This window comes from Carassius gibelio, chromosome B5 (assembly GCF_023724105.1).
Source record: "Carassius gibelio isolate Cgi1373 ecotype wild population from Czech Republic chromosome B5, carGib1.2-hapl.c, whole genome shotgun sequence".
NCBI classification, from domain to species: Eukaryota; Metazoa; Chordata; class Actinopteri; order Cypriniformes; family Cyprinidae; genus Carassius; species Carassius gibelio.
Window position 1 is genome coordinate 10,340,358 of NC_068400.1, and position 22,176 is coordinate 10,362,533.

Sequence of the window (22,176 nt, forward strand, 5' to 3'; positions counted from 1 at the left end):
CAGAGGTCCACAGGGACTCATTTTCAGTTCAGTTTCAAGTCAAATTTTTTTTTTTTTTTCAAGTTTCAACTTCTCACAACTTTATGATGGGCCTATATATTTTGTGAATATTTAAACATTCTAAGGTATATTAAAAATCTATATTTTTGTCAAAGGTTAGAGTTTGTTTGCCTGATGTATTTTGAATTGTCTGCTTTTGGGTAAATGTATATTATGTTACATAAATTTGCAGAAATCTTTCTCGCTCTCTGTGTGTGTTTGTGTGTGTGTGTGTGTGTGTGTGTGTGTGTGATGTTTACCCCAGCACATTGTTATGCATTTATATTCTGTGCATTTTATTTGCCAAAATCTAAATAATGCCCTGGATACCTATGTCACACTTGTGTAATGCGTAAGTGTGTGTGAGTGAACACACTTTTTCCATGTTGCATTTGTGCTCTAGTACCAGTCCTTCATTTATGAGTGGAAATTATTTTATATGTCAATTTATATAAAAATGTATTCTATTGCAGTCACACACAGGTGTGTTATTGTGAGCTTGTTTGTGTGTGTGTGTGTGTGTGAGATAGAATGTCCACTCCAATTAGCATTTGTGCTCTAGATCCAGGCCTTTATAAAAATTTAAAACATTTCAGATTTATACTCAGCTTTTTTTGACAAATTAATCTAAAAATATATTATTTTCACTTTTCCCATTTACAGTGTCAGTTACCCCAAAGATCAGAAACTGCGATTTTTTTTACACTCCTTTAGAGCAACCAAATCAAATCGAGTTTTTGTGTGTGTTTTTAGATTATGTGGGAAAGTAACAGAATTTCACTTCAAACTAACAGCTGACAGTCTGAGCTATCCACCCTCACCTTACAAACATAACATTTCAAACTTGTTTTGCATAAATAAAGTTACATATATTTATAAATTATTTCTCATATTTTAAATCATTAGTGCCATGGAAAGAATTGTTTATTTTATTTATCCCACTTCAATATCTACTTGGATATCTAATTCATTATATAAGAAGTATTTTTAAAAGTTACCATATGTTAATGTGACAGTATGTCTGTTGGTCCCCCCCCCCCCCCCCCCTTGAACAACCTTTGGGGGTCAATAGCAGGCACTGTTAGAATTAGTAAAAGTTGTACTGTACCAACTGCTGACTGACACTGACCCTCTAACGCTGATTTTTACTCTTGCGGTTTATTATTTCTATTCTACGTTTAAGTTTTAAATAATAATTTTAGTTCTATTTTTGTTGTTGAAATGTCTTTTTATTTGAGAAGATCATAGTAAGTAAGTAATGTACAGTTCGAATCACATCATCAAGTTCACCGATGACACAACAGTGGTGGTCTCATCAGCATATAAATACTGCATGATCAAAAAAACATTTGAAAATAGCTTGTATTATTAAATCTAACAAAAGAACATGCATTCTGCTACTAAACGGTGGGTGGTGTGAATCAAAAAAGAGGATGAGTCAAGACAACTGTGCCTCTAGTGAGAGAGTACACCCTCAATCTGACACTTTTCTCTGATGATGAACCACAGACCCTGGACGATGGCCAGTCCGCTCCTGGTTGTGTATAGTAGGCTATATTTCTATTTCTGCCATTAGATCTCCTAAATATTACAATGAACAATTAATGGTAACAATGAATATACCATGATAACATTACCTGTTTGCATCAGTCAGATGAGACTTGGCTCTATACGCTCCCACCGAAGATCTTCAGGGGGGTGAATGCTGTAAATACCAGAAAAAACAACTTTAGGAAAATAGAAAGTATTCCAAAGTATCCCAAAGTCTATATCGTGAAATAAATCGCAAGCTTAGAAAGACCTACAGACTGCGCTGACTTCAGGAGATACTCTGTCTCGTCTGACGCTGAGTGTCGGGTTATATTCGTCGCGTGCTGTGAAGTCTTCGGAGGAGCGGAAGATGCACTCACTGTATTGTGCCGTTGACTTCCATTCATACTCATGCGAATGCGTCAGACAGAGAACGAAAAAGTTCGCATTTCGCCGTGTCCCTTCAGCAGGGGCTCAGATAAAATCAGAAAGCAGGAAGTGACTGCGACTGAATACATTTTGTGAGCGGTCCACCGCGTTGTTTAACGCACAAAACTGTCATTTCTGTTGCACATTATCCACAGTAATTTCACACTTGTGTAGTATAAATATGTCACTTTGTTTCATAATTACAGTGGATACGTTTTTCTTTATTTACCCTCAAAAAATGGAAGTGAAATGTGACAACATGCCCCGTGGGTGGGGTACATTGTAACATCTGAGGGGCACTTTGGAACGTGACCATATGACAGCTTAAAATGTTATCTGATGGAATGAAAAAATATACATGACAAACTAAATCTTGAATAAAAATAATCTAATTCTAGAGTCGACAATGAACACATTGCAGCCAAGCTCGGGACGGCCCACATAAACGAAATAAAATACTTTACATGTCTTGAAATAATAATCTCTAAACTGTCTGTCAATCTTTATTCACCTGTTTCTCGTAGTTTCTATTTTTAAATTAAAGTAAATAGTGTAAATTCAATCGTTGATGTCACAGAAAAGCACATTGTAACACAGTGTTACAACGATACCTCATCTGCGCTACTGGGAGTTAAAAATGGTTAGTGTCTTCTGTTATCAAAACATTAAAAAACGATCTGAACTGATAAATAACCGATTGGAGATTAAAATAATAGCAGATCTAATTATAAATGAATAAAGAAAACTGAGATGAAAAATGTAGGCTTAAGACAGAATTTTATGAAATGTACAGTGATATCTCCAAATGATTTTTTTATTTTTGATATTTGCTATATAACGGTGATATGGTAACTAATAAATATTTAAACCACAGACTGTTTAAAAAGGTTAAAACTAACCCTGCGTTACCTTGTTCTCTCTCTACTCTCTGAGTCAGGAGCGAAAACGATGCGAATATTGAAGCTTTTCACACTAAACTAAAAGACCGCTCCAGAGAAGGTCAACATGTGGGTATTCTTTCGAAAGAAAAATCATGCAAACACAGACACAGGCAGCAAATTTAGTTTTCATTTTGAAAAGTTTATCTTAAAAATAAAAAAAAGTATAATAAATAAAAAAATAATAAAAACCAGTTTTCGCTAACGTAAGTCAAACAGACACTTTTATATATGTATTATTATGTATAATAATACATACCGTTTTAATCCAAGGAGCACTTTTAGTGGCACTTTAAGACTATGTGTATCATTGCTCTTTTGTTGATTCTGATTGCTTCTATTGTCCTCATTTGTAAGTCGTTTTGGATACCCTAAAAGCATCTGCTAAAGTACTAAATTTAGAAATGACTAAATGAATATTAATGTTAGTTCCGCCTAGGGTCACAGAAAATCTCAAACACCGACTTCTTTCACAATACCTGACCAGAAACTGTAGTTAGTGCAAGTGTGAGACCAGAGGGAATAATAATCTGACACTTTTTCTCTGATGATGAACTAGCCACGAAGACTTCTACAGATGACCAGTCCACTTTTGACCAGGTTTTGTAAAGTATTGCTATTTCGTTCAATAGATCCTGCTAAATATTACAATGAACAATGAATAAAAACATCATGATAACGTACCTGTTTGCATCAGTCAGATGAGGCTCGGCTCTGTAACGTTACACTCACACCAAAAAGTGTAGGGGGTGAATGCTTTTCTTTAATAAATAAATAAATAAATAAATAAAAGGAATTAGAAAAAAAATAATAATAAAAAAATAAAGACTTCTAAACTCTATATCCTGAATTTGAAATGAATCTGAAAGCTTCGAAAGAGTTGATGCCCGTGCTGTGTGTGTCGGCGTCGGCTTTATATACTCAGCGGTCTATGTGACGTCAGTTCGGCACTCTAGAGAGGAGCAAGTGTGAAGCCTTTGACGGAATGTCACCAGACATATATGGTTTAACGGACTTCCTTCCTTGTGCTGGTTTGTTTCATCGAAAGCTGCGTAACCTAGCGACTTCCTTTTCTTCAACTGTTGTACACGCGCTGTCCGCTTGCAGGCATTTTTTTCTGAATGCATACAGCAACTGATGACTCAACTGTGTGATGATACACTCTAACCCAACGCTGGGACAAATATGGACAAACCCAGCCGGTTGGGTTAAATCTTTGACCCAACTTGTTGGGTTGTTTGATTTAACTCCATTATTGATTAAAATGACTACATTGCTGGTTTTTTTTTTTTTTTTTTTTTTTTTTTTTTTTTTTATTTATTTATTTTATTTATTTATTTTTTTTTAAAAACAAACCTGAAATAGGTTTATTAATAATAATAATAATAATAATAATAAAATCACAGAGAATCACTAAAAGCAACAGTAATAACTCAAAAGGTGAAGATTTATTAATAAAGAACATCCAAATGCAAGACATAAAAGCATATATAATTCATATAGCAAAAAAGCATGATATTTTTTCATGCTCAATGAACAATAAAACAGCATATAAAATATAAATACAACTTCCATTTTATAAATATAAAAAAATAAATATCAATAAATTAAATTAGCTTAGATTTAAACATTTACATTATATACACAAGTATAAGACACAAGTACAATGCTTCATATATATTAGATGACTTTCCCCTTCATATAAACTCATAACTTTTTAGAGAGTATGTTTAACAAAGAGGCACACGAACAAAGTGATACAAGTAAAATGCTTTAGATATATGTATTAGTCTGACAACTTCCCTCTTAATATAAACTTGCATAACACTTTAGAAAGGGTTAGTTTTCATGGTTCCAGTACTGCTCAACATGACAAATATCCACGGAGCAGTCTTACAGAAGGAGATTCAGTTCCTGGGAGTTTGTAGACAACAGTCTGCAAAAACTCCCACACTGGTGCACACTGCTTCGGGAAATGGATGTCTAAAACATAAAAAAGTTTAAAGCACGTGTCCACAGCACCAAGGAGTGTGTTTTGATGCAGTGCCTGTTTGCCAACAACTACAAAGGCTTGATGGCATTGACTGTCATCCCCAAGACCAAGGACAAAGGGGAAGGGTTTAGTGAGCTCTGCCTCCTTCAAATATTCAACCATGTTGGTCCCAACCTGTTAAAAACAGAAAAATGTTAAAAACATACAACTCACTATACTTCACTATATCAAAATGCAGAATTATTAAACAAAATCAGTCATTAATATTTTATATATCGTGGAGTTGACTCAAATTACATTCTACAGTAATTTGCATAATTAATCATTCAGTCTTTATAGGGTGCTCATGTAATCTGCTCTCTACTACTCATAATAATAATAATAATAATAATAATAATAATAATAATAATAATAATAATAATGCCTGCAAGCTCACATTAGAAGTCTGGTGCTACTGCCAATTATAACAATAGCCTATTAATGATAATAGGCCTACCAACCGCTACTGATGATAATAATAATAATAATAATGTGGGCCTAAAAATAATAGCCTATGGCTATCTATCTATCTATCTATCTATCTATCTATCTATCTATCTATCTATCTATCTATCTACCAGGTGTGTGTGTGGAGGGGGAGGGGGTGGGGGGTGCACTCAATGAACCAGCTTTGGGGGGGCCCAGCTTGCAAAAGTTGAGAACCCCTGCACTAGGGAAACACCAATACGATTTTTTTGCCTGATACAGATTTTTTTCATTTGCTCACTTATTTGAACTTTTCTCATTAAAACACGTTTGTTTTGATTATGTTTTCAATTATCAAAGGTCAAAAACATGCATTAAGAAATACTGGATAGTTTATTGCTGCATAATAATCTATTTCACTAAACAGTGACATTTAATATTCAAGAGAAAAACATTATCATTATTATTATTATTGTCTGACAAACTATATTTTGAACAGATTTCATTTGTTTCTGCAAATATTTAATTACTTTACAAAGAGAAAAATGGATTATTCAACAGACATATTCAGTGTCTTTATGTAGTTAATTAATAAAACATAAAATTTTTCATGGTATGGTATAGAACTATATGATTATGGTTTTAGATTTGCAGTGAAGCACCCTCTAATTGCAGATATGTCGCACATTAACTCACTCATATGCTTTATATAAAGTCACGTCTCAGCGTCTCAAGACATTAACAAGTCACGACTGCAAACGTTACTTCTCTCTGTTTGTGGATATGAACAGTTCTGTAAGTATATAAGCTACTTCCCAGTCCAACAGGTGTAAAGTTGTACGCACCCTAGTGTTTCAAGACAGGACAAAAACACGGTTTGGAAGATGGACTCATGATGTACTTAAGTTACTAATTTTGAACAAAATTCGATAGTTTATGGACACATGAGGCAATCGAGTGTCGCGTCGCATATGACGTTATAACTTAACGTTAAATGTTTGCTTTATGAAGCGACACTCGCGTCATGTATCTCAATATCTACCTTAAACCAACTAAATAGCTCATATACTGTAAGTAACGTATTTCAGAGGAAATGTTTACCAAAGGAGACGTTCGATTTATTCAAAAAGCATGAAAAAGCTGTAACATAACAGACTAGCCTACAAAGCTTACGAAGCAAGGAGTTACTTTTTAAAACTGTTAATGTCAAGCGAACCGCCTTATTTGGCATATTCTGTTATTTTATAGTTGTATAGATAAAAATAACACACACACATACCCTTTTTTTCTCCGAATAACAGCTGTCCTCGCTGAAAAACGATGGCTCTTGACTCCGGTGATTCAAAATGCCCGCGGCGCGAAGGTAGAGTTGAGGCGTCGAGGAGGGGGAGGGGTTCACTGTGTCAACTGTCACTAAAATTGACCCAACTGGTAACCCAGCGGCTGGGTTACACTAAAAACTACCCAACACTGAGAAAATAACCCAATAAAATGACCCAACAGGCTTAACCCAGCGGTTGGGTAGAAAAAATAACCCAACATTTTTTAGAGTGTACAACAGCCCTCCTGATGATAAAAATGCACGGACTGTTAAAAAGGCCATTATAGCTTTAAGAATAATTAATCTTCTGATCCGAATCTCTCTCTCTCTCTCTCAATTCAATTCAATTCAATTCAATTCAATTCAAATGAGCTTTATTGGCATGACTGTGAAACAGCACAATGTTGCCAAAGCAATAAACAGTGAACAAGTTATACAGATATATAGATGTACAGATATGTAGATTAAAAAAATAATAATAATTATAATAATAAAAAAAAAACTATTCATGTCAATATTGTACATATATAATCACATTAAATTACACATTATTATATTCTCTCTCTCTCTCTCTCTCTCTCTCTCTCTCTCTCTCTCTCTCGCCGAGACTGACTGACTGACTGACACACAGGTAGCCAAAGTAAAAAAAAGTAAGTGTAATGTATCTTATCTTTGAAACGATTGTGTGTGTGATATGGTTGACTTAGCTGTCTATTACATTTTGCTGTCTGATGTGCGTTAATTGTTATGCTAATGCTTACATATTATTAACATGTCTTTAGCGCAATGTTTCACCTATATATTTACATATAAACTTTATTCATAGTTGCTTATGTTAATGTTATCTATGTACATTTCACTTGTGTTTCGTTGTGTAGTTTGTTTATTAGTCCTCATTTCTGAGATATTTTGAAGCTGTGAACAATTAAATGCGCATGAGCACTGTGCATCTGTGAAACTGTTTATTTCACTGACTATTCATCATGTGTATTTATGTTTACTCTTCATTTGTGTTTTATAGAAAAACCAAAGAAACCCTTATTATTCACTGAGTTGTTGTGGTGACAAATAAACGGGTTACTCCCATATAATCCATCTTTGACCACGTCTCTTACCGGACACCCTGTGGCGGGTTTCAACCTAACCAGCAACTTACCAAATGAGACTTTGCTATTGAAACAAACTCATTTTTTCACGGACGGTACTTTGAGACGGCCGTCAGACAGTTAGTGTGCTGAACAGGGCCGTCGCTAGTGGGGTAAAAGGTGGTGACGATTATAGGGGCCCACGGCTGAGGGGGGCCCCCGGCGATCTCAACCGCCCGGCTGAGGCCAGCCTAAAAAGATGCTCAGGACAGTTGTGTTCACGAAAGCTTATCATTTTCACATGTTTTAAGCCTTGCTACTTGTAGATTTAAACATTCAAAATACTTTAAAGCATTAAAACACAAGACGAGGAAAAGCTGAACCGAGTAGCTGGTTACTCGCGCGCTGTGATCGGTGCACACGCGGAGAGAGAGACGCATTTCACAGACAGCGACACTGAACCGAGCTCTCTTCTGCAAAGTTCTCCTCGAAGTCCCTCCTGCACCTGAACGAACAAATACAAATCACAGTTTAAACAGAAAAGGACGTGAAAGAGCCCACACAGAGAGAGTGTCTCAGAACACTTGAACACAGATTTTGCCTCTTTTTGCTCTTGTACAAACAAATACATACAAAATATGTCAAAATACTTGGCAAGTATGTTCGAATAAACTGTCGGTTATGTCTTAGTGAAAGTAAACGTATTATATTGGGTTCATTCATTGTCTCTTGTGACCTGACCTAATTTAGCTACTAGCTGCTGTAATGTTAATCCATGTCAATCCAGAAATGTAAGAAAGAAAATCACTCACTGATCTTGTACTTTGTAGTTTTAACAACAATTAATGCACAGTCAATCCAACAATTATTCAGACACCAGATAAAATTTCATATACATATTATTTTACTAGTAAGTGCAGAACACTATAATACAATTATGCAAGTGAGTAAAGCAAAATATACCCAAATATTCTTCATACAGTGGACTACTAGTGAAATGTATTAAATAATAATAATAAAATTGGGACCAAATATTATTCAGCACCATGTTTTTCTTATGTGTTGTTTTTCTGAATTGCTAATGCAACCTTTTCACACCACAGTCAGAACAAAATGAAGCATTGCTTGGTAACTGTTCAACAAAATATTAATAGTTGTATAAATATTGTCATACTAACTGTCTGTAGTTTTGGTTGATTGTAATCCATTACGTATCTTTCTATCAAAGTTATCTGACATTATCAAGATGAATTTGTTCTGACACAGTTTAACTCTGAGTTCTTGTCATATTTTATTACCATTTGCCAAACTATAGCAAATAAACTGTGATAATGTGAGAAATCTTGAAGGTGTCTGAATACATTTTAGTTTGACTGTATATTTTATTTTACATTGAAGACTATCCAGTGCTATTTTACATTTGATTATTCGGTTTCTGTACCTGGACACCTACAAACTTACATTGTGTAAATAGGACAAATAAATAAAAATAACGAACATACAAATTAAACAATTTCAAATAGGGCCCACTGGTACAACCCGCACTGGGGCCCCGCAAACCCCAGCTGTGCCCCCCCTGGTGCTGAACCAACGTCACCAGAACCTTTTATTCCAAACTTTTACTCTTATCCAACTTTTTCCTCAACGCGGAAGTAAGCCTTTGGGTGAGACTTCCGTTTCATTGAAGTGAAAGTGAAAGAGACGTACAAACCTTATATGATATGCTATAGTAAACAACGAGGAGAAACGGTAAAACTGTTTGCAGTAAAAAACAGTGTGTTCTTAACTAAGATAACAGATTAAAATAATATGATAGGACATATAAATTGTAAATAACAAGCTGCAAAACAAACTGTTTTGTAGCTACATCTAAAAATATCTGTGTGCAAATGTCAGGAAAAAGGTGAATAAAATAAGAATATATATTTTCTTGATAGCATGATCTTTTTTTCTTTTTGCTAATGTTTTGTGTATTTTGTTTGAATATCAGATAAAATAGTGTGCTTTTGTGATTACAAAGAGAATATTCAACTGTAATTCTAATGTCTCGCTAGAAATGACATCAGAAGTGGAAAATGTTAGTCAAAATGTGCACAAACTGATCATCAACAAAAACTTCCAGCTGCTGCACCTGCACGCACAGATCTTATGAAAATTAACCATGGTTTTATTGTAGTAAAATGTAGTAACTATAGTTTTTGATTACCATTTTTATATAACCACAAACATAGTTAAACTGTGTAGTAAAACCATGGTTAATTTGTGGTTACCATGTTTTAACTGTATAACCATGGTTTTTTGGTCTATTTGTGGTACAACCATGGTTAACTTTCCTAAGGGTCGTAGCTACACTATATGGACAAAAGTACTGGGGACAAATTAACAGATTTGACTACAAAAGATCTCTAGAGATTTTTTGATGACATAAAAGACCCTTCTCGCTTTCTCTTTCAGTTCATTCACAGCCAAATTTAGTTTACCAGTTGCACTAACTTTTAGCTCAGGGTATGTGGAGTTTGTGGCATTTTCAATTTTTGTCTTACCAAGGTGAAGTTATGTCTCTTTCCCTGAACTCTGGGTCTTTTCTGGAATGTCAGTACTTTAGTTTTGTTAGGATTAATGGTCAGGGCTCAGGTCTGACAGAAGTAGGTTCAGCTGTAGAGCCTCTTCAGCAGAACCAGATCATCTGCAAAAGCAAGAGCTTTATGTTGGAGTCATGTAGTGTGAGGCCAGGTGCTGCTGGTTGTATAGCCTCAGTTGGTTATGTCTAAAATGAAAGTAAACAATTGAAATTAACAGAGTCATGTCTGTATATTAGATGCATGCATGTCTTAAAGGGACAGTAGGTTACATGCTGTCGACTGTAATTTCTGTCATTGTTTATTCACTCACATGTTTGTCCCAAACCTACAGTATATTCATTAAAGAGCCAGTAAGATGAAAATTCTAAGCTTCCTATCACTGTTTATAAGATGCTTGTTGGTCTAAATAAAGTTGGTAATGAACCCTCTTTTGTGGCCAAACGCTTTGAAAATCAGAGAGAGAAGAGTGTGTGCTCACTGTCAGACAGGAGAGATCGAGACAGAGACGCACTTCCTCCTGCACTGTCAGAAATACATGCCCATAAGAGACCTATACTTGAACAAATTCACAAATTTAATACAGAACTTTACAGCAATTAGTGAAACAGAAAAAATAAAGATATTATTAGGAGAGGGACACACAGCAGCACTGGCTGCGAGATACGTGTGGACGTGCCACAGCCTGAGAGACAGCAGGTGAACGTGTGTGTGTGTGTGTGTGTGTGTGTGACCTCAGTATGTCTGACCCCACTGTGCACCACAGTGATCCTTGGTATGTTTGTGTATTTCTATGTAAGTTAAAGACTGTGGTATCAAATGTTCACACAAATGTTATAATTTGTTACAGTTTAATAATATAAGATTTTATAATAATCAGTTCCATTACTGTGATGTTCATTTTTTTGTTATAATTAATTTGTTCTATATATGTACACTAAGCTTTGGCAATATTGTATAATTGACATTCATGCCAATAAAGCAATATTGAATTGAATTGAGAAAGAGAGAGAGAGAGAAACAAGTATCAAACAAATAAAATTAACAAAAATATTAATTTTTAGAAATATCATGATTTTATCATGATTGTTTGTCATGTTGGTGTAATAATAAAAACTTCCTAATCATCGGGAATAAGGAGGCAGGAACCGGCGGACAATCAAAATGAAACTTTAATAATTAAAAATAAACATAAAACAGCGCATCATCCCCTCACGGACGACTGATGCGCACAAATAAAAAGCAAACATAAAACAAAAGCCCAGGCCTGGTCCTCCCTCGTCCTTCACTATCGTCGCTCCAGTTTTATATCCTTCCATCTCCTCCGTGGGACTCGAGACCGGTGATGGGTCGAGCAGGTGTCACTCATCTCCAATCACTACACCGGCCTCACTCCTGTTCCCACGGCCCTCGGCCCCGCCCCACTCGTCACAGTTGGTTTTTCTATTTTGCAAGTTGTTTAAGCATTATAGCCAAACTAATATCCCTAAAGACAAAGCTTGATACATTAAAGTAACAAAAATATGAAAATGTATGGATATTTAAGCCAAATTGGGATATTTTACCTTTGTTATAAAAAAAAAAAAAAAAAAAAAAAAAATAGAACAAAGATACACATTGCAAATACACATAATACACACAGTGTTTTGCAGGTACAATAGTATTTAACAGGAGAATTAAAAACAAAATAATGAACAAGTAAAAATAAAACAATATACATTGATCCTATTAAAGCAACAATTTCAAAGTTTTTCAGTCAAGAGTATTGAGGGAGTATTTTCTCTGTGTTTGGTGTTTTATTAACATTAAAGGAATAATTCACCCAAAGATTAAAATAGGTTAGTGTTTTGTTTTTATATCTTCATGTACACACTCAAAAATTGTTTTAAACCTGAATGAGTTTTCTTCTTCTGCAAAACATAAACACTATTTTGAAGAAGGTGGAAAACCATAATGTTGGTCTTGTTGAGGTTTACTGTCAGGGCCCAGTTCTGGCAGTAGTTGTCCAGCAGGTCCAGCTGCAGCTGTAGTCCCTGTGGGGTGGAGGACAGCAGCACCAGATCATCTGCGTACAGCAATAGCTTGATGTTCTTGTCTTGTAGAGAGAGTCCAGGGGCTGTAGACTGTTCCAACTGCACTGCTAGCTCATTGATGTAAATGTTGAACAGCGTTGGACTCAGACTACAGCCCTGCCGCGCTCCTCTTTTCTGGGTGAAGAATTCTGTATGTTTGTTGCCAATTCGGATTGCACATTTGTTGTTCGAATACATTGATTTTATAATGTCAAAAACTAAAACTAAACTCACACAATGAAACAGTGTTCACCCCATTCTGTGTCCCAAGAAGACAGATGTCTCAAATAAGCAGAAAGACTCTCTAACAATCATGTTCCTGTGTTTGACTGGAGTCAGGGGTTTCATTATTAGAATGACTGTGGTTCTCAGGTTTGACAGTTCATACAAGTGTCTTCTTCAGAAGAAAAGGGTGAGTTGATTGCTTTTGGACACTCTTCTGTACAGACTTGCTCTCTGGAGATTCCAATGTGAGTGATGCTGCCTTCTTACAGCGGAAAAGAAGAAGAAGAAGAAAGCAAATGAAGAGTAGGAAAGAAAAGATCAGACCAATGCAAGTTAGTTTTTCTTCACAGGTGCCCTCATTTTGGTCTTCTCCTGCGCCGGTGAGCTTCTCTGCATGAAATTAAAGACAATAACTATTATTTTCAATGAACCTCATTAACTTTTGACAACTTATTGACTGCTGGCTAGTTGACGACTCATAATAATTCATTGTGATGTCAGACTGACTGGTTATTATAGTTCACTAAAACTGAAAGTAGATAAATTAATGTTAATAATGTAACGTTCACTAACACCAGGCATTGCATATAAAGATATAACATGTATTCAGTGCATGTATTCATATGATGAGTCTTACCGATCACATGCAGTATGTAAGCGTGTGGGTATCCTCGATCCGTCTCGTCCTGAACGAAGCAGCGGTATAATCCTGCGTCTGTCTGATGGACACCAGTGATGGTCAGAGACACATCACCGTCTCTGAACCCGTCCTCTGTCAGAGATACTCTCTCCTCATAGCCCAGGCCTGGGATCGAGGCTCTGTCTGTGGTGTAGTGCAGAGCTTTTTGTTCATTATGTAGCCACGTCACATCCCTGACACCGCTTTGAGTATCCGCATAACACGGAAGAGTGACGTTTCCCAGCTCCTCAACCGTCATGTTCATAGGAACTATAGAGAAAAAACATTTCTTACAGTAAGTTCAACTACACATGCTATTTAAAGCATTATCTAACGTGAGGCAAACAAACACTCACCTACAACATCCAGTTTAATTAGCTTGATAAAGCCATCACAGCTGCACTCGTATTGCCCCAGGTCATTGTATTTAGCTGGGTTGAGAAATAGAGAGTGGTTTTTTTCACTCTTGACTGCAAATCTTTCTTGAAAAGGGTCTTTTACGATGCATTTCTGCTTTAGGCATTCAGCAACAGTTGCTTCTATGGGTACGGTCTTCCTCCACACGACTTCTTCACCGCTGCAGCAGGGAAGTGATGCTCGCTGATTCAGCACCACAGTAATGGAAGAAACACCTGGAAATAAAACAAAAATAGTTCAGAACTGTCATGAATACCTCACAAATCACATGCAATTTGCACAATATACAAGATGTTTATCACAATATGTTTTTCGCTTTTATGTGTAAAAACACCAAGGTCATGGAGATAAGGAGAAGACACTGATAGTATTAATAATATCACTGTCACTCAAAAAAAAAAAAAAGAATCACATTGCTGGATGTTTTTGAAAGCTTTGATTTTGTCTGGTTTTATGACTAACATTACCTTTGAACGTATGACTCTCACTCAGCTTGTGAATACGCAGAAGTGCAACAGTGACTGAACCTGAATAACACTAAATGTGGCTTAAAGAGCCACACAGATGGGAAATCAAAAATGACCTGTATTACAGTGTATGATGTAGCTGTCCATCAGTGTAAACAATGTGCAAAGTAATTAAACTAAAAAGTACACGATTTATAAAGTTATTGGCTTCTAAAGTAAGGAGTCGACTCTGAATCGCTGAAACGAGTCGTTATAGATTTCAAATCTTTTGCCCATCTCTATGTACGTCACTAGAACACTTTGCAAAATAATCTCCGCCTACCATCTTGAGAGAAACTGACCTCTGACCTGCCCCCAAACAGATGCTAACGCATAGTTTACGGTAGAGGTGTGTGCGGAACAGCCAATCAAACCTGACTATGTTAGTTGACCAATCAGAACACAGTATGCTACAGAAAGGTGGGGTTTAAGGAAACTGAATCTTTTGAACAACCTTGCGTGAACCATTTGGGGATCTCTGAGAATTGAGGTAATTTTAAAATGATATTTTGACAAAATGACAATGTTTTTTAACCTTGGATAGATTTAAACCTAACTACAGGACTTATAAACAGTGATAGGAAGCTTAGAATTTTCATCTAACTGGCTCTTTAAATGTACCAAGGCAGTGATAAAGACCACATTTTAACATATATAGTATGTGCAGATAAGCATAGTTCTTCTAAACCGATCTAATCTCCTCAGTGTGTTCCTGGCCTGATTGTACAAGATTCTGTCCCCAATCCTGACGCTGTCTTAAGTTTTGCTGTAAACCATGGTTTGTCCTTCTTAAATGTTAATAAATCCTGGTAAGTCCTGCAAAAATGAAGAATGTGCAGGAGCTGGAGGATTTTTCTGAAGAACAGCAGAAACTGCTCAGGACCAATGAGAGACTTGTGAACAACTATCACAACACAGAACAACTGTTGTGGATCATCCAGGAAACAACACACATTATTAAGATTCAAGGGTAAAAATGTTGTCATTTTTATATATTCACTTATTATTGTGTCTTGTGGAGTAGATGTAAACATCTGTTATGTGAAATATCTTATTTAGGACAGTACTAAAAAATAACATGCAATTTTCATGATCCCCCTTTAATTTTGTTTAAATTATTAACATTTTGCACACTATGCATAGGGTATGTAAACTTATTAGAAAGCTTGAATGGTCTAATTTTAAATAAGGGTCCAGTCTTTCCCATTTGAGCTCATTATCTGTAATGTGGCAGGGGCGTCACTAGGCCCTTTTTAGGGGGACCTCATTAATAAATTAATTAAATTTATTGATTAATCGCTTCAGTCCCCTTTTAAAAAACTCATTTGAAATGGCGGCAAGCTGCGTCAAGTTTCGGCTCTTCCCCTTATCGGAGTCTGCTTGGATTAGCGCATTTTTCAATTTGCAGGGGCGGAGAGCACAAGGTGTGTGTTGTGTGTGCGTGCATTTATTGATAGATTGCTAATGCTATGATATTACATCTGCATCGGTGCAGTTCGTTGTCATAAATGCATTGCAGTTTACATAATGTAATGTTACTGGAGCATTGGGAGCACACCGGACAGCTCGGTTTCTCATCCAATACCAATACGTTTCGCTGCGTTCTCCTTCAGCCCTTGTGTCATAGTTGTTTTTTATTCCTACAAAAATGAAGTGATTAACACCCATGAAAACATACTTTAGATTCAGAAAACGATCATTATTTATTTTAATTTACTTTTTAAAATTACAGACATATTATTATGTATTTTGACATTACATTATGCAGCCATGCACAGAAATGATTAAAGACACACATCATTGTCTGAAAGCACTAGATGGCCCGGAGAGAGAATGTGGAGTTAATTTGTTTTGTATTATTAAATATAGTTTTGTATTAAGTAATAATGAATCAGGATGAGTGTCATGATACATAAAGTAGAGTAAAGGGATTTTTGATTTTCTTGATTTATACTATTTATACTAGATTTGTACTTGATTTATTGAAGTGGCAAATTGATAATTCATGTTGTTATTTTTAATAAATAGAAATAAATATAGAACGGATTGATCATATTGCCAATAGACAATTACATTAATACATGGTTGTCTATATTCTTAATGAATATTAGCTGGTTAGTTAAAATACTTAAAATGACATCAATTTTCATGGGGTGACTTTATGAATATCCAACCGTATTGTTGATTATAAAGGCTAAAAAGCTAAAAAATTAAAATAATTTATATTTCATTGTAGATGTACCACATTTTTTCTTGTCGTGCGGGAGTAGGTCTGCAAATGAGCAACAGTCAGGTGAGAATAGAACGTAGACAGCCTCTCTCTCACACACACACACACACACACACACACACACACACACACACACACACACACACACACACACACAATACCACACTGTGTTCCCAAGACTCATTTCAGTCATTCAACCCTGACATTGTTTTAATTGTCTGCCAATTTCCCTGTACATTTTGTAAGAAAAAGCAGTGGTATCGTCAAAGGATAAACACAAATGTCCTGACTCCTGACATTATTGACGCGCAACAAGAAATTATTAACTGTCTTTAAGTCAACTGAACTGAAATTAATTTTTTGGTTTCTCGGAAAAGTCAGTGCAAAAAGTGAATGAAGTGGAGGCAGAGAAGATTGATGAAGGCACATCAGAGAAAGGGCAAGATCATGATCGAGGTGAGAAAGTGAACAGTTGTTTTGGAAAAGTTGTCTGGTCAGTTAATAAATACAAATGAAGTTAAGATTTCTTTAGTTACCAAACTATTTTTACATGATTGTCACAGTACAGGGACAGAGAGAGCATGAAGCATAGAAATGCAAACAGTAAAATGTTGTGTTTGTACTGGAAACATGCGTGCGTGTGTTTGTACAGTGAATGAATCAGGAGGTCTTCATTGTAAAAAAAAAGAAAAAAAAAAAGACATTCCCTATTTTCTAGTGGTCATATCCAATAATTATTTTTTTATTACAGTGTTATATATGGCTCAGTCAGTACTCCTACTCCCATATGAAATACAGGGAATACAATGGAATCGTGGATTGCAGTAAGGTTAGTAGCATACCACCGTACCCTAATAGTCAAATAATATTATTTTAATCATACCCTTATTGGGGGCTGAGCCCCCCTAAAATCTAAATCCTAGAATCGCCCCTGTAATGTGGTAATGTGTAAATACCCACATCACCTGTGATCATTTGTTGATCTAATGAAAAATTGATTTGTTAAATCACATGAAACATGGTGTATCTCATTGGTCCAGATGCTACATAGTGTTGATTCAGGAGGAGGAGGACATCGGAGTGAAGAAAATGTTTAAAGAGCATATGAAAGTTGAATGAAAGAATTGTTAATTTTGTTTTGGCAGTATGGTCTTTTAGCAGTGGAGATAGTACCAGAGAAAGAAGAGAGGAGTGACTGATACACATTAAGGTCAGTAGTGCTTTTTGGATTTGCGCCAAACCGTTTTTAGAAACGATGTTGGCGTATCAGATAACCAAGGAGCAGAAGGGGTGATACGGGCTGACCTGGAAGACAAGGGGCAAACAGTGTCTAAACAAGATGTAAGAGGAGGAGCAGAAAGTATCAGTAGCACTTTTAGCATCCAAAGATGAAACAGTTTAGGGGAAGGAAGTGAAGATGAAACCATTGCAGATAGCCGGGAGGGTGAGAGTGAGCCAAAAGATGACATGTGGAGGGCCGAGTGATGTGTCAGGGATCATGTTGAGGTTAAGAGTGAGGAGGAAGTGATGCGGCGTGTGCAGTGGAGTAACCAGATCATGATCAGTGGAGCAGTGTCGTGTGTAAATAAGATCCAGTTGGTTGCCTGATTTGTGAGTAGCAGTAGTTGAAACTGAGTTGAGATCAAAAGAGATTTAGCTTTTAATGACTAAAAATAGGAGTAAATATATAATATATTATAATAGGCAACCTTTCATTGCATTGTTGTAGGAATCATCAAAACACAGAGCAGGAGAGTTTGGAAAGAAACAGTTTCCAGGAGAGCAGCAGGAGTTAGTCAGGTAAAAGAAAACTGGTAGAAGATTGAGTGCTGTGTTCTGCCCAATGCTGTTCATCTCCGGTGAAACCGATTGTAATTGATAAACAACAAAACAGGACAAACTAAAAACAACTGGAGAGCTCCACACTGAGGTGACCATCTTGAAATGTTATTGTGACGTAACTCCTCATTCCTTTTATTCAGTACTGCGCAGATTAAGCTATTAGACAAAAGATATTCCACTACACACACACACACACACACACACACACACACACACATAGTATATATACATACACATACAGCAAGATAGATAGATAGATAGATAGATAGATAGATAGACACAAAATATATATTAAGTTGCATTAAAAGAAAATAAAGTGACCTACCAGTTAGAGATCCAATTATTCCAATAAATCCAAGAAGAATCCAGTAAACCATGGCTGTATGCACTGAAACAATTACATTACATTTCATGTTAGTCAGACAGGACAATTTGACTCATACTTTTAGAATCATAATGAATATCCAGATCATATTTCTTGGCCATGCCTTCTCCTTGTTGCTTTTCTGGACCTTATAATTAATATTCATGAGCAAATAAATTACAACTGAATGATGATGAAACTTTTTAATAGAACATAAATTTGAAACAGTTACAACAGTTTGGTGTTATTTTGTATTCATCACTTCATGACAGTAACCGATGATATTTTTATACACTCGCACACTCTGGACTATATGTTTGATAGATCACACAACTCCAGGGATTTTATTACATTTAAAACAGTCTTCATCATGTTTTCATTAAAGCTGGCGATTTAAAAAAAAAAAAAAAAGTTTAATCTTTTGCGGTGCCTAAATTGATTACATATACAAAAGTACGAATTGACGTCACCGAAAAAAAAATGTCGTTTTGTTTTTTGATCCAAGGAGCACTTTTAGCGGCACATTAAGACTATACGGGGAAACTCTCTGCAGTGCTCTCTGGACAGGTCATCCAGCCAGTTCTACCAACACAGCAGCAAGATACATTTTAATGAGCCAAAAAGAATCACGTCACTCCTCTGTTTATCAATTTGGCTTCCAATAGCTGCTAGCATAAAATTCAAGGCATTGATTGTTTTTCCTTTTTTTCCCCTTTATGTGCTGTTTTTATTTATTTGATGCGCACTTTATTTTGGTGATTGTTATATGATCTTTAGAATGTGGGATGACGCCCGTATTCTCCCAGGGCCCGGATCAGAACTGATTAGCGGATGGACAGCTGTTGGTAATCGCTAACAAATCACAGATGATTTAAAAGCGAAGCGAGTGAACTGAAAGCGCGTGTCTGCTACCCCTGTGTTGAGTTATGCTTCCTCGTTCCGTCCGAAGTTAAGATCCAGCTTCATCTAAATTGGGGAGTTCCTGACTGTCCTAGTCATAATTTGGATATAAATGTATAGCTTGTGTATATTCACGAATTGCATTGATTTAGTTGTGTATTGCACGACTGGTAACTCTTCTGTGCTGTTTCTACTGTGGAGATCCTGGCAGGTTCATTTTTTTTGTTGGTGTGAGTGATTGACAGGTGACCGCTGCGTAGACGCCACATGCGGAGAGACGGACTTCAGGAATCGCTGATGGACTGAGTCCCTAGCTAAGGACTTCCAGTGGACTTGAGTCTTATCCTGTTCAGCTTTTAAACTTGTGTGTATGATGTACCCTTTTCTCTTTCTACTGATCATATATTTTATTTTTAAAAGAACTTGCAAATAAAAACTAAGGCTACTTTTAGAGTGCAAGCTGTTTAATTGGATGGCGTAGTCGAGCTACATTAATTTTGGCCACACTTCTATTGTCCTCATTTGTAAGTCGCTTTGAATAAAAGCATCTGCTAAACGACTAAATATAAAAATGTAGGCTTTGATTACGATAGAAATGTAGGCTTGATAGATTACGCGTGGGATGCCCCCCCCCCCCCCCCCCCCAACACACTCTTAATATCAAGGAAATTCGTCCCCCGCACTTTTTCAGTCAAATTTGTTCGCATAGAGGCTTTCAAGAGCCGGTGTGAATAAATAACAATTTAAACTGAAAGAGACAGGATATTCTGCGCTTGACCTGATATTTTATTCGGACCCAGAAGGCGAGATGAACTTCACTTGTTCAGTGTTTTGTTTCATTCATCCTCGAAACAGCAGCGCGCTCTCGAGCAGAAATTCACAACAGGAAACTCCTAATATGGACAAAAGCGTCCAGCTATCGCTGAATGAAAGCAGTTGTTTTGACAGAAGAACTGAAACTTATGGAAAAACAAAGACATTAATATACGATTGCTACGATATATGGTTTTTCAAGTCCTCTCCAGCAGATGAGAAATACAGTATATGAACAAAACTGTGCTAACTGACAGATTTATTACAGTAGTTATAGAAACTATTCTGCCTTTTTATACAAGTGTTTGTGTGTGTGTGTGTGTGTGTGTGTGTGTGTGTGTATCATTATTTGTTATTGTCAAGCAGTTATAGATTTCTAAGCCAATTAAAAGCTAGAAATTAGAGAATAATAGTATCCACTACCAGTCAAGTCTCTTCTGTTCACCAAGCCTGCATTTATAAGATCCAAAGTACAGAAAAACAGTAAACAGAAATATTTTTACTAGACTAATTAAAATAACTTTTCTATTTGAATATATTTCCAAATGTAATTTGAGATTTTAAAGTTTGCCAAATAAAAATATTAATTTCTATCATTTCTTTTCCAAACAAATATTTTTGAATGATATACTGTATAATGTTGCAAAGGCTTTTTATTTCACATAAATACTGATCTTTGGATCCTTCTATTCATCAAAGAATGCTGAAAAGAAATTACTCATGTTTTAATTGATAATCAGCAATTCAGCATATTAGAATGATTTGATTTCTGAAGGAAGCGACACTAAAGACTAGAGTAATGATGCTGAAAATTCGCCTTTGATCACAGGAATAAATAACATTTTAAAATAGAAAATAGTAATTAAATAGTAAAAATATTTCACAATATTACTGATTTTGCTCTACTTTGGCTCAAATAAATGCAGGCTTGGTGAGAAGAGGCTTCTTTAAAAACAATAAAAATCTTACTATTCTGTACTATTAAACTGTTGACTGGTAGATTACAGAAATGTTCTATTGTAATGTTTTATATTATACTGTTATTTATATATATATATATATATATATTTTTTTTTTTTTTATTATTATTATTTCTGTCCCCCTCACTTCTGAAAAGATAGCTACGCCCCTGGGGGATAAACTGACTTTTTTTTATTTATTTTTTTACTTGTCAGGACGACTTCTACAGATGGCCAGTCCGCCCTGGCTGTGTACAGTTTGTTGTCATTTCGGTCAATAGATCCTGCTAAATATTACAATGAACGAACGATGAATGTAAAGAAATAATGATAATGTTACCTGTTTGCATCGGTCAGATGTAACGTCACGCTCCCACCAAAAAAGTCTAGGGGTGAATGCTTTAAAAAAAAAAAAAAAAAAAAGGAGTTAGAGAAACTTTAGAAGAGGGGGGAAAAACCTTCTAAAAAGTATATTTCGTGAATTTGAAATGAATCCGACAGAGTTGATTCCAGGCGATCTCCGGTGTCTTGTTTTGATAGACCGTTGTGTCTGACAGTTCTGCGTGCTTGGCTTTTGTTACCGGGCAAGGGGGAGGAGCGTGTCATCGTCATAGATGGACATTACGCGGCAGGGGACGTAATTCCTCACCCGCACTTTTTCAGTCAATTGTGTTCGCATAGATCCAGTTTCCTGCAGAGTTTAGCTCCGACTCCAATTAAACACACCTGCCTGTGATTTTCTAATGATCCTGAAGACACTGATTAGCAAACTCATGTGTGTTTGATTAGG

The 22,176-nt window shown here is 36.0% G+C and overlaps 1 protein-coding gene across 17 annotated transcripts in view; it reads right to left on the reverse strand.

The window, feature by feature from the left end:
• LOC127958814 (uncharacterized) overlaps positions 1–22,176 on the reverse strand; it is a 117,686-nt gene that overhangs the window by 59,576 nt on the left and 35,934 nt on the right. For 2 of the 17 annotated variants that reach the window (XM_052557815.1, XM_052557814.1), the window contains exons 1-5: positions 21,727–21,939; positions 18,676–18,738; positions 13,712–13,987; positions 13,314–13,625; positions 13,001–13,066 (exon numbers count right to left, since the gene is read on the reverse strand). The exons of 9 other annotated variants lie outside the window; for them this stretch is intronic. In XM_052557815.1, the coding sequence (XP_052413775.1) occupies positions 13,001–13,066; positions 13,314–13,625; positions 13,712–13,987; positions 18,676–18,738; positions 21,727–21,736 (727 nt within the window). In that variant the 5' untranslated portion in view covers positions 21,737–21,939. Of the gene's footprint in view, positions 1–1,676; positions 1,747–12,823; positions 13,067–13,313; positions 13,626–13,711; positions 13,988–18,675; positions 18,739–21,726; positions 21,941–22,176 lie in introns of those variants that run through there. 6 more of the 17 variants (XM_052557812.1, XM_052557811.1, XM_052557804.1 and 3 more) reach the window with 5 other exon arrangements.